Source organism: Lichenostomus cassidix, chromosome 3 (genome assembly GCF_008360975.1).
Source record: "Lichenostomus cassidix isolate B80296 chromosome 3, HeHo_3.0, whole genome shotgun sequence".
Classification (NCBI taxonomy): domain Eukaryota; kingdom Metazoa; phylum Chordata; class Aves; order Passeriformes; family Meliphagidae; genus Lichenostomus; species Lichenostomus cassidix.
Genome location: NC_139483.1, coordinates 97,710,196 through 97,722,217, shown reverse-complemented (window position 1 = coordinate 97,722,217; position 12,022 = coordinate 97,710,196). Strand labels below are relative to the sequence as shown.

Below are 12,022 nucleotides of genomic sequence, written 5' to 3'. Positions count from 1 at the left end.
CTGAAGTAAATAAGGAAGGTGTTCATGGCCTTGTTGTAGGGGAGAGAAGGGAACTGCAATGTCAGCAATAGCTTGACAGTCTCCATTCAGCATCAAACCCTATTATTAGAACAATTTATATTATATTAAAAGGTGTATTATTCTGAACTCTGATAATTACAGATACAAAGATATGAAGACAAAATGAACTTCCTATATTAATTTCTGCACCCAACTCCATTGCATGAAGCTATTTTGCTACCTTTCAGATCACTGTATACTGCTGGTATTGTTTGTATGATGACACTGATGTAAGTCCTGGAGAATGTTTACTCATTTAATTCTGACATGCTGACAACAGCAAATATCACGGAAGTGTGGCCATACACACCTTCAGCAAATCTTAAGAAATTTTGAAAGAGAAGGATAAAAAGCTTCTCTATCTTCAAAACCTTCTACCCTAATAGGTCTTTGAAATTCACTGCAATCAACAGAGAACATCCTCCAACAGCAGCTGCACAAATTGTTATGACAAACGAAAGATAAGACACCTAAATATAGAGAACTTCTCACTATTACTGAGCAAATTCGTAAGAGGGCAATAGTACAGATCTAATTTTAAAAAAAATATTATTTATAAAAGCAACAATTCTTCACTAAAGACTATTCATACCTTAAGAGCTCAGACAATGTAATTGGTTCTCTCAACCAGAGTAATGCCATGTAACAAAATGAAAGAGTCATTGGCATCGTCATCCTCAGTTTCTCCTTTTGGTTCTTCATTAAATACAAGCTGCCATCTACTGATCCAGAGTACACAGAGGTACTTTCTTGGGTTTATGTTAAAAACAGAAAAGAAAAAAAGCAATTGATATGATAGACACATGAACCATAGTGTACAAAAACAAGATAAAGCAACATACAAGAAGACTTGTTCAGCAACTAGTAATATTTTAAAGTAAATACTTTTGAGTTTTTTGCTTGTTTATGTACTTTTCCACAAAACAGTTTAACCCTAATTTACTAATCTACCACTATATGAGAACCTGTTTCACAAAGTGCTATTCCACTTGACTAAGACATAAACTCCTATACAACATATAACTAACAGTACTTATGAGCTGGAAATACTGTTTTCCATTTGAGATAAAGGCACTGTGAGGAAACAAGGGAAAATTTTACATACTTAAATCAGTCACTCAGAGTTGGGGATCAAAACAGTTTTAAATTTCAACACAGGCAGGACTTTAATGAAAAAGTCATTTGCCTTGCAAGAATTTTACTGATATTAAAAGTCTGCCCTAAATCCACCTGTCCTATAATCTCTAACTGTGGAAACACAGGTATTCTTTAAAAAAAAGTACATAAATTCAATGTCCAAGAAACAATTTTCGAACAAGAATGTAGGAAATGGTGAAGAAGGTGGAAAAAAACCCCAAATAAATAAACATCCAAACTTCCCTACTTCCTTACTGAGACGAATCACTAAAAACTAAGAGAAACAGCAAAGAGATAATTTAATTTGGTAGAGTGATTTATCAGTTTGGAACCTTTTCAGCAGTGAAACCTGGGAGTTCAGGGAAAGAGGACCAAAAACAGAAAAAAAACCCTGTAAGCAGCTCTTCCGTACATCATGACACAGCCAAGATGAAGGGGAATGCATTTAAAACACACCAGCACAAAATGTCAGCATTGACGCCGAGATTTTTCTCGCTGCATTTCCCTGCAAACTGTTCACCTGCTCAGACAGGAACGGAGAGAGCTGGATCCACAGCTCCCCAGCTGGGAGCCGCAGGGCCAGGGCAAACAGCCGGCTGAAAACAGCCTGAACCCTTCCGAGAGCTCGGCAGCCCCGCGGATCCGCGGTCAGGCGACAGCCACAGCTGGGAGGTGGCAGCAGCCAGCCGGGCAGGTCCGGCGGGCAGCGCCAGCAGGAGGGGGACACGGCGCGCTGCGAGTCCCAGGGCCGGTCTGCGGTGCCACCTACCGGCCCCGGAGCCAGCGCTGCGGGCACGGCTCAGCCCCGCTCCGGCTCACAGTGCCGCTCCAGCCCTGGCGCACAGCATCCCATCACGCACGGGCGCGTCAGGAAACAAAGGCAGGAACAGCACTTTAATCCCTCGAGTCAACTGCTTCACCTTTCACATGGATACCTGTGCTTAAAGGCAGCTTCATGACTGAAGCTTCATTGTTAATTTCACATTCAACTCGTTTTAAAATAATCCTCATTATATTTGTGGCCTTAATGATGGCACACAATTTCCTTTTATTTCTTCCAGCTTATGCAAGGCATGACAGCACACAGTTACACGCAGCTAATAATTTAAGAGTTTTATAGGCTTCTCTAGCAATATCTCAGTGCTATACTCAGTGGAATTTGCCATTAACCCTACACAAAAATAACAAAAAAAAATTGCCGTCTGGACAAGCCTCTTAGGCAAAGAAAGGTTGTTGAGGTTTCTAATCTGTAGCAACACCAGCTCAGCAAAAATAACACAGAAGAAAAAAATTTATGAATCTTCACAAGAGTTTACAACAGACTAGAACACACTACTACTTAGGTTAAATTTCAATACACAAAACTATTTCTCTGTCTGATTTCATCAAGATTTTTCATTAAGATTTGAGTATCACTGAACTCTTAACTAATTTCAAGTGATTTTAGTGAAATTGATGACTACTGGAAGCTGAAATCAATACCTGAAACAACCAAGACAATAAATTATGGCTACTTAGGACTACCTAACTGTTCTAAAACTCCAAGAAACAGAACAATGAAAGGCACAAGTACTAAGGAAGAAAAGAGTTCCTCTAGACATCAAAAATGAGGAAGAAAATTCAAGGGAATACTTTCACTAGAAATTCTTCACTCAATTCTTTCCTTTTCATATAATATTTGTATAACACCCAAGATTCTACATGCACAAACATACAGTGACTCTTTACCTGAAAATGTTGTCATTTCAATATATAAGCATGAAAGGTTCTAGCATAATATTCACAAAAATTTGCATCACCATTTTTATACCTTCCCCCCCTTCTTAATTCTGTCTGGAGTTTTAAACATGCATTTATTTTTCTAATTGCTGCTGATCAAATTTCTCATTCTATTACCACTTCTGGACTTCATAAAATAAAGAGAAAAGCTTGAAAAAACAAGACTGCATTCTTCTGAGGGAAGACAGGCAATATCACAGAAGAAAAGAAACATAACATAAGGAGGATAGTACATAACAGGGGACTCAGAAAAACTGAGACAGATAAAGGAAAAACCAAGCAAAGAATAAAGCAAGAAACAAAACCATCATAAGTTTAAAACAAAAGCTTTCAAATGCGTCTTGAAATGCATTTCCGGTATCAGGCATTGCAGCATTGTCTGGCATTACACTTGCCCAGCAGAACCCAACACTCTAATTTTCTACAACACTTTAATTAAAAACTTCAGCATTCTGTAGCTATTTTCCAGTTGCTACTGTAAGCAGAAAAGAGAAGCTGATGAAATGCTAAAATAGGATTTTTCATAAAAGGGGTCATTGGGAAAGTAGTAAATAGACTGCAGAGACAAAAGATACAGAAGTACCAAAATAATTCAAAGAAAAAAATTTAAAAGCTAAATATATCTACAGGATAGAAAATAAAATACACCCCCCCTAAAGAACAAACTCATGTTTTTTAACAATAAAGTCATGACAGACAGCTCTGCTATTGGTTAAATAAGTGCTTATTCTTCCAAGCTGCTGTGTTAGTGAACATCTAGCTTTGCAGATATAACAGCAATTTTTTCCCACTCCAAACAGGAGGCATGGAGCAAACTTGCTATACAGAACTATCTCCTGCATTTCCCATTGTATTTCCAGGTCCTGTCCGACTTTTATCTCCTTAGGTAAGGGCTGGGGGAGGAAGTCTTCCATTTCTGGTGGTATATAAAGTAGTCCAGTGTCAAGCAAGACTGAAAACTTCACACGTTCCAACCAGTTCCTCCAATTCACTGTACACAAATACACTTTAAATCCATTTATATTTAAAAACTGCAGAAAAACTGGTTTTCAGATAGTTCAGTTCACTGCTCCTACCTGAGACCTTGCTCATTGATGAAGCAAAGCTGCAGTCAGTCTGCAGATCCCCCTCACTTTCAGAGAGAGAAAGCAAGTGCAGAAGGCTGGGTCTCTCAGGATCACTGTCCACATCAGTACTGCTCTCACATACCTGGGTTTTGTAATTAAATGTTTGTATTAGCTATTCTTAGTTACTGTTTCAATTTTAACATACCACATAAAGCAAGACAGATGCAAAATTAACAGTAAAAGTTAAAACCCAAACTGTTCACATTTTTACGCTATGAATCACCAGTAAGAGGAAAAAAGTATTTCTAAAGGATTTATCAAGATTAAAAAACTTCTAGTGACTATGTTTTAATCTGCTGCAATTACCACAAAGTTGGCAATACACAGACTCAAAACTTCATAGAATTAATAACTTGAAGAGAGCAGGCAGGAAAGGATGGTAGCTGATGATACATTTTGCATTGTGATTTCTATTTACTGCTTAACTATGTCAAGACAAAGCAGTATTTTTAAATAACCAGTTTCAAACACTCACAGAAGTACTCATCTCTTGAAATAGGTAAAAAGCCCACAACCCAATAAAATGGACATGTGCAAGCCTATTTACGTGACCTCCTTCATACTGAAGTGACATTATTACCAGCGAGATACGTAGCCTGAACAAAGATTTCTGTTGTTGCCTTTAAAAAGATACCAAACATCTAATGGGATTTGAGTTTTCACTTACTGATAATGCTTTGACAGTTTCCCCAGCTGGTCTCTTGCAATATGCCTGTTTGCTCTTCTGAAGGTAACACCTCCAAAAATTGCACAGAATTTCATCCTGATAAACACAAATGGATGGTAATAAGTACAACATTTACAAGATCATTAATTGCTGAGAGAACACAGTGTAATTTCTCACTCAGGACTTTGAATAATATTCCACCTCTAATTTTATTAACTGTAATTTATAAAATATGTTTTAAAATTACATAAAAATATGTTTTAAAATTACAGAGCAATAAATTTTGATTTCATATGCTCAATGTTTTTAAACACAGAGTTGTGTGATTCACTTTAAAAATTAAAATCTTTTAAAATACCAACTTCTTTAACACATGCACAGCGTGTACAACTCACACTGACATCTACATACCTTCATTTGTGGACAGACTCCTAATGCTTCTAAAGCTTCAGCTTGTTTCTTGAGTACAAGCTGAAAGCCTTCACAAATATACCATTCACAGCCTCCATCTAGGTGAAAAAAAAAGTGAGGTTGTGTTTGTTTGTACTGTTTTGGGTTTTTTTAACTTTATGCACACTTATCTCCATATCTCTATTTAATAATTTCAGATCCTAGTGCATAAACCAGCTACATTGAATACTCCATTAAATTCCATTTATTAAGAGCCTTGTACAAGAAGAAGTTACTGAACAAGAACTTCACACATTTCCTAAGAATAATATAATTCATTATAATGTCTAGTGTGGCATTTGTAATTGAGTGGAGCATTGTTAAATTACCAGTTTAAAAATAACTGGGAAGCTGCCATTAAAAAATGAAATATGAACATTTCTTTCCCACCCCTGACACAGAAAACTGGAACATTACAGTAGTGAGTCAGGCAAAAAACAACCAATATCACCACGTGCTTCACCATTCTCTCTCACACAATCATACAGATTTAAATAAAAGAATATCCCAAGCTTATGGAAAATCCTAGCACAACATGATTTTCACAGGGAGTGGGCCTGCTCCAATCTATTCACTATTTCTTCGGGCTGCATTATATTTACTTTTCACCCTTACCTCTCTATATTTACTACTAGTCTTTTCTACAGGCATATGGTTTTAGAAATCTTCTCTGCATTTCTCAACTCTCTTTCCATTTCTTCCACACCTCTTCTTTCCTATTTTTATTCTGAAGCACACCTTATATCTCACCATCTTAGAAGTTACTTGCCCAAAGATAACTTCTGCCCTGCCTTAATGATGGTGGCCTTAACTGCTAACCAGTGAACTAACAGACATACCTAACTCCTATAAATTCATGTAATACAGTGTAACGTGACTGCACTCACAGAAGGTACAGTGCAAAGATAAAGATTTCTTTACTAACAAGCCTGCAGGTTGGCTAATGACCTTCCCAACAGGAGAAATAAAAAGCATGAGGTGGTACAAGGCCCAGACCTTAGAAGCAATACAGGGTAGAGAAAAGTGGAGGGGTCCTTTACACTCCTTCCTTCACTTCCACACAATTGTTCTTTTCAAAGGAAGGCAGCAATCCACTGCCTCTGCAGCAGAGCAAAGGTAGATCAGCTCATCAAAGATAAACCCTTACTTTATTTGGCATTTTAATGCAGTTTTGCTTTCTGAAAATGGTCACAACAGTAAGAGATGTATCCAGCCACACAATACACACACAGCTCTAGCAGCAGCTTTACCACTACATCCTTATGGCACAGATCTTGATATGCAGTGACCACTCTTCTTCTGAATATTTAGGAAATTAAAAGTAAAAAAGTGACTCTGGAGGAAAGATGCAGTATTGGTTCAGCTATTGGAACTGCATGAAACCTCTTCCATGCAGTTTGTGCATGGGTTGCAGGGCCAAGTGCCTGTAACACAAGCCAGACTGACACTAAGAGCTGGACCACCAGCACATCTCACTTGCCAAGACAAACAACTTCTCTGGTTTTGTGATAGCCATCACAGGGAAGGAACAAAGGATCACCACACCTGAATGCATGCCACCAATGAGTGTTTGCTTCCACAATCAAGTAGGAGTAAGTAACACACAGCTTTATTCAATCAAAAAAACCCCACCACTGGGCTCACAGAGGTCACCTGTGGCTCAGAAAGTCACCAAATGTGATTGCTGAAGGTTGTGACAGAATCAAGGAGGTGCATTTTGTTCCCACTCCTACAGTATTTCCTACCTATCTGCTTTTGGTCTCCATCAAAGGCATAATGGCCTAGGTGAATCCTGGCTGAACAGCCACTCTTTTGCAAAATACAGATACTCATACATTCATACATACCATTTTTTTCCTGCTTTCTTGAACCTTTGGCGACTGTTTGGACTCTTGAATTAGTAATAAAATCAGTGTTCACAACTTCTCTAGTTCTCTGCAAAACAGGAATATATCTTAGCAAAAAAAAAAAAAAAAAATAAAAAGCAAGCAAGCCATGTCTAACTTGCATTGGCTGCCCCACCATAAAACATAATGGTAGAATTTACTCAAATTTTCTACACTAAAGAGAGAAGGGACATTCTGAACTTTTCATTCAGAAATTTCAAAAATAGATAATCACTATCATGGACTATACAGGTGACATGCATCAGGGTTTGTCTACATTTGGGCTGCACAAAACACAGCAACATCCAGGCAATGCTTCTAAGGCATCGAGAGAGCAGATTGACACTGCAACTACAGCAACACAGCAAGCCAAGATGGCTCATAGTAAATTTTGTGATTTCAAGGAAGATTAGTTTTAAACAGTGTCAAGTAGAGCATAAAAATGGAAGAATAAAAATACTGCCCTCAATGCCAAGGAGAAAAATCTATAATTTTCTTAATATAAAGTCAAGAAGCAATCATAATAAACCTTTTCCAAGGCAGTAACTCATCTTTTTACCTCAGTAACGTTGTGGCAAGATCTACAATAAAATCTGCCTCCATCAGTGAGACCCCAGTTCACTTCTGAACACTGGGCACAGCGCTCATTAAAATCTCTCTGAAAGGAAGAAAAAACAGCAGACTTTCACAATCGTTCAGGTAAAACAACTGGCATTATTACTAGGCTACTCCACAGCTTCTGAGATTAGTTATAGGGGAGAATATTTACACCCTTTGTGTTAGCTCTGGGTGGTAACAAGTGATGATCGCATTTGCCATCAGCCACAGGTAACTCTGAACTCTAACTGTGCCTGGCAAGCGCCAGCGCCCGTGCGGGAGCGCCAGAGCAAGGCAATGGTGATGCTCGCCTCGCACACACGCGGCGTGGCTTTAAAAAAGCCACCCGTCAGAAATTGAAGAGGAGACAAAAACTGGAGCGGGAGGAGAAAGGGAAAATAAATTTCAAGAACTGCAAAGAAACACAAGCGGTGGGAGGAAGCCCGCATGAGCCGGTGCCGGGAGAAACGGAGACTTCCCGGAGAAAAGGGAGGGGGAAAGAAAGAAAGGGAAACCAATATATTAAACGAAGTGGTTTCCAGAAACGCCCACGTGCGCTGCGGGCGGGCCGCTCCGCCGGGCCCGGCTGGAGGGCGGCCGGCGGCACATCCCGGCCGAGACCGAGCACCGGCCAACGCCGAGGGGCCGGCAGGGCCTCGCCCGCCGCCTCCGGGCCCCGCCGTGGGCAGGGCGGAACCGGGCCGGGCCGGGCCAGGCAGCGCCCGCCGCCGCCTCCCCTCTCCCCCCGCCGCCCGCAGTCCGCGCACGCCCGGCGGGGAAGCGCCGCCCGCCCTCCGGCAGCTCTCCCGGCCCCGCAAAGCCCCTCGGCCCCACCGTGTCCTCCTCGTCCATGGCGACCGCGCCCGGGGCCGCACCATGGCAACCGCGCCGGGCGGCACCGCGGCCCGCCTGGAAACCGCGGCCACGGCGATTGCGTTCCGGGCCGCCGCGGGGCACAGCGCGGCACAGAGGGGACACGGGCGTTCAAGGGGATGTTGGGTGCTTCTCCGAGGGGACGTGGATATAGATGTTAGCCATTAGATAGGAGGAAGAAATTCTTTACTGTGAGGGTGGTGAGACACTGCAGCAGCTGTTCAGGGAGGCTGTAGATGCCCCAGCTTTGGAGGTGTTCATGGCCAGGTTGGATGGGGCTGGGGCCGCCTGGTCTGCTGGGAGGTGTCCCTGCCCAGGGCAGGGGACTGCGGCTCGGTGATCTTTACAGTCCCTTCCAACCTCTTAATAGTCTATGATTCTATGACTTCTGTGCTTCCCTCGTGGAGAGGACATGGCAGCTTCATGGGGATGTGAGATGTCCCAAGGACTGGAGGGTACATTTCATCACAGAATCACAGAATCAGTCGGGTTGGAAAAGACCACTTGAGATCATCGAGTCCACCCCATGTCAACCAGACCACAGCACTCAGTGCCATGTCCAGTCTTCCCTTAAACACCTCCAGGGATGGTGACTCTGCCACCTCCCTGGGCAGCCCATTCCAATGCCTAATCACCCGTTCTGTGAATAAATTCTTCCTAATGTCCAACCTAAACCTCCCCGGCACATTTAGGACTATGACTACATGTGCAGCTTAAGTCTACACGTGGCTCCGAGCCTCAGCCCATTGCCATGCTCTGCACAGAGCTCCTGCATCCTCAGCCTGCACTCGCCTCAGTGGTCCCAGCTGTGAGCACCCGGGCTGTGGGAAGGGGGCTGCTGCCTGGGCAGGAGGAGGCCACAGGAACTCATTTAACTATGTAAAAATGTTTGGGTATCCTTGAATGAGAGAAACTACCATCTGAAATTCGCTTTCAATTAAAAAACAACACCCAAACCTCCAGATCTTGATGTAGGTCTCTAATTTCTTGCACTCTAATAATAATGTTTAAAGATGTCTAAACACCAAGATCTGTTACTGCAGTGAATTTGCCCACAAAATTGAAGAACAGGTTTAGGCCCTTTAAAAAAAAAGGTCCACTAAGTGAAAGCATGGGAAAAAATTAAAGCTAAAATATACATAGAAAGAGGTGAGGCTGCCTTGACAGCTGTGGTTACATTGATGTTGGAGGATATGTACAGAGCTAGAGGGGAACTGTTTATGTTCAAGAAAAAAGTTATTACTCATACCAACTGTGATCTTTTTTCAGTGTGGGCTGAATATTTGTAACACCCATTAAAGGGAATTACACATGTAATTCCTGCCATGCTAAAAAGGTGATTGTCATCCTCACAGAAATGCAGCTAATACTTTGATGAAACAGATCCTACTTGTGATTTTAATTTCCATATTTTTTGTTTGTGGAAATACTCTTCTGGGAAAGCAAGGCCATTTTGTGCGACAGAGGGGGTTTGATCTTTTTCTAATGTATTTCCAAGATTAAATACTACCTTGAAAGAAAAATCAGGACATCTGTACCTGTGATAAGAGAGGAAGCGGTGTGTTCCAACACAGAAGATAAGGCATTGCACTTGCTGAGAGCAGCGCTCATGTGTGACTTGATGGTGTGAGCGGAGAGTGGGTCTGCTCAGTGGATTTAACTAAACTGAAGAATTTGTTTAAATTAAGTGTGGAACTGACTGCTTTGATGAGGCAGGACCTCGGAGTTACGTCTTCTGTTTTCTAATTACACCTGGTCAATAAAATATTAAAGGAACTGTAGTCACAGGACTGCCATTTTGTCAAAATCCGAGCACTTCGTATTCAATAGCAGTAGTTGAAGGTAAGCAAGAAAAGAAGAAAGATTTGGGGGACTGCACATGGAACTGTGCTGGTGTAACATGCTGGTGCAACATGCCAGGAAAGTTTTTGAACAGGGAAGCCCTTACTCTCTGCTGCTGGAAGCCCACACTGCTTTTCTGAGCTGTATTTTCTGTGCAGGTGAAACAGATGTGAAAAGGTACCAAATTTTGGAAAGGAATTTGTACGAAGACTGATGCTGATATTGCTAGTTACTTATTAGTGTCCAGGCTCTCTACAAATGCAAAGCTTCTATCGGTATTTCTGAAGTCCACCAACTAATTCGTGCAGACTACTAATCTGGTAGAAAAAAAATCAAAATATAATAGGGTTAGCAAGTCTTATATCTATTTCTTAAATATTTTTTGAAATGACATGTATAAAACCGGTTTTTCAGCATATAAAATTATGTGTAACCTTTGTCCCTAATTACAAGTTACCCAAGCATACTGATAGGAGTATGATAATTTCAAAGCCAGGAGACAGACTGTCTTCCTGCTTCGGCTCACTTTTCTAATTAAGATCATTATGCATAGTAGTCAGATTGATTCAAGGCTTAGATAAATAATACGTCCTGTTGTTTCCATTGATTTGAATTTTTAATGAACTGAGTTCCATTGCTGATATCACAGTTCTGCTCTTGACTGGAGACTTTGTGCATGTGAAAATGTAAAAAATACATATTGGACTGAAAGACATGTCCCTTGGCCTATCCTTTAGGTTACTGCTCAGGAAATTGTGCTGGCTCCAGGATACAAACTTTTGTAGCAGAGATTCTCCCCAGAGTCTTTACCCATTGTCAGACACCTACTACAGAGAACTAGAGCAGAACAGCAACCTCGACTTCTTGAAGATTGTGCACATGAACACAGGGCAGATCTACCAGATTCAAGTTTATAGAAAATGCACATAGTTACTAACACACAAAATATCATCTTTGCACCATCTCACCATGGAAGAACACATGTTTAAAGGCAGACAGAAAACAAAAGAGAAATTAGGAGAACAAGAAGCAGATGGCTTCACACTAAGTGATCTTTAGGGACCACACTGTAGAAAGGGTCGGGGGTAGAAGCTGGGCCAGCAGAGGTGTGGTGGAGGCAAAGGTGCAGCAAGTTGTGCAAGGACAAAGGTGGGAGCAGCAGCAAGGCGTAGGGGTTACAGCAAGCTCGGCAGGGAAGGATAACCAGGGAGGGGCTGAGCTCAGCAGAGCTTTGAAGGAAGCGACAAGAGGAATGAATTTAACGTTGCAGCTCAGACACACCCAGCATTGCCTTGCAATAGTGTTTGTTATACAGCTTCAGCTCTCAAATTTTATGAGTTAAAAAATTTCTATCCCTGGTGTGGAAAACCTGAAAATATGACCTCAGACATACAAATCAACAGAAAGCAAATAATCTTTTTCCCCCAGAGTTTATTCAGGTTTTCTTAACATTTTCCTGGGATGTAAGCAACAGGAATTAGGATTTTTGACTAGCAAAAGCAGCAATATTGTACCCAGGAGGGAGAGCAGACTGATCAAGTCTTATGCACTGAGTTTGGGGTTCACAGCATCAGCCTTTGCTTGGCACAGGTGCTGCAGCCCAG

The 12,022-nt window shown here is 41.5% G+C and overlaps 1 protein-coding gene across 2 annotated transcripts in view; it reads right to left on the bottom strand.

Annotated features, from left to right (window-relative positions):
• The window catches only part of TAF1B (TATA-box binding protein associated factor, RNA polymerase I subunit B), a 46,404-nt gene extending 37,750 nt beyond the window's left edge, over positions 1-8,654 (bottom strand). Inside the window, exons 1-7 of one of the 2 annotated variants that reach the window (XM_085056837.1) lie at positions 8,538-8,654; positions 7,666-7,764; positions 7,068-7,155; positions 5,182-5,279; positions 4,771-4,866; positions 4,053-4,185; positions 653-809 (exon numbers count right to left, since the gene is read on the bottom strand). In XM_085056837.1, the coding sequence (XP_084912963.1) occupies positions 653-809; positions 4,053-4,185; positions 4,771-4,866; positions 5,182-5,279; positions 7,068-7,155; positions 7,666-7,764; positions 8,538-8,555 (689 nt within the window). In that variant the 5' untranslated portion in view covers positions 8,556-8,654. The remainder of the gene's footprint in view (positions 1-652; positions 810-4,052; positions 4,186-4,770; positions 4,867-5,181; positions 5,280-7,067; positions 7,156-7,665; positions 7,765-8,537) is intronic. The other variant, XM_085056836.1, reaches the window with a different exon arrangement.
• Between the last annotated feature and the right edge of the window lie 3,368 nt (positions 8,655-12,022).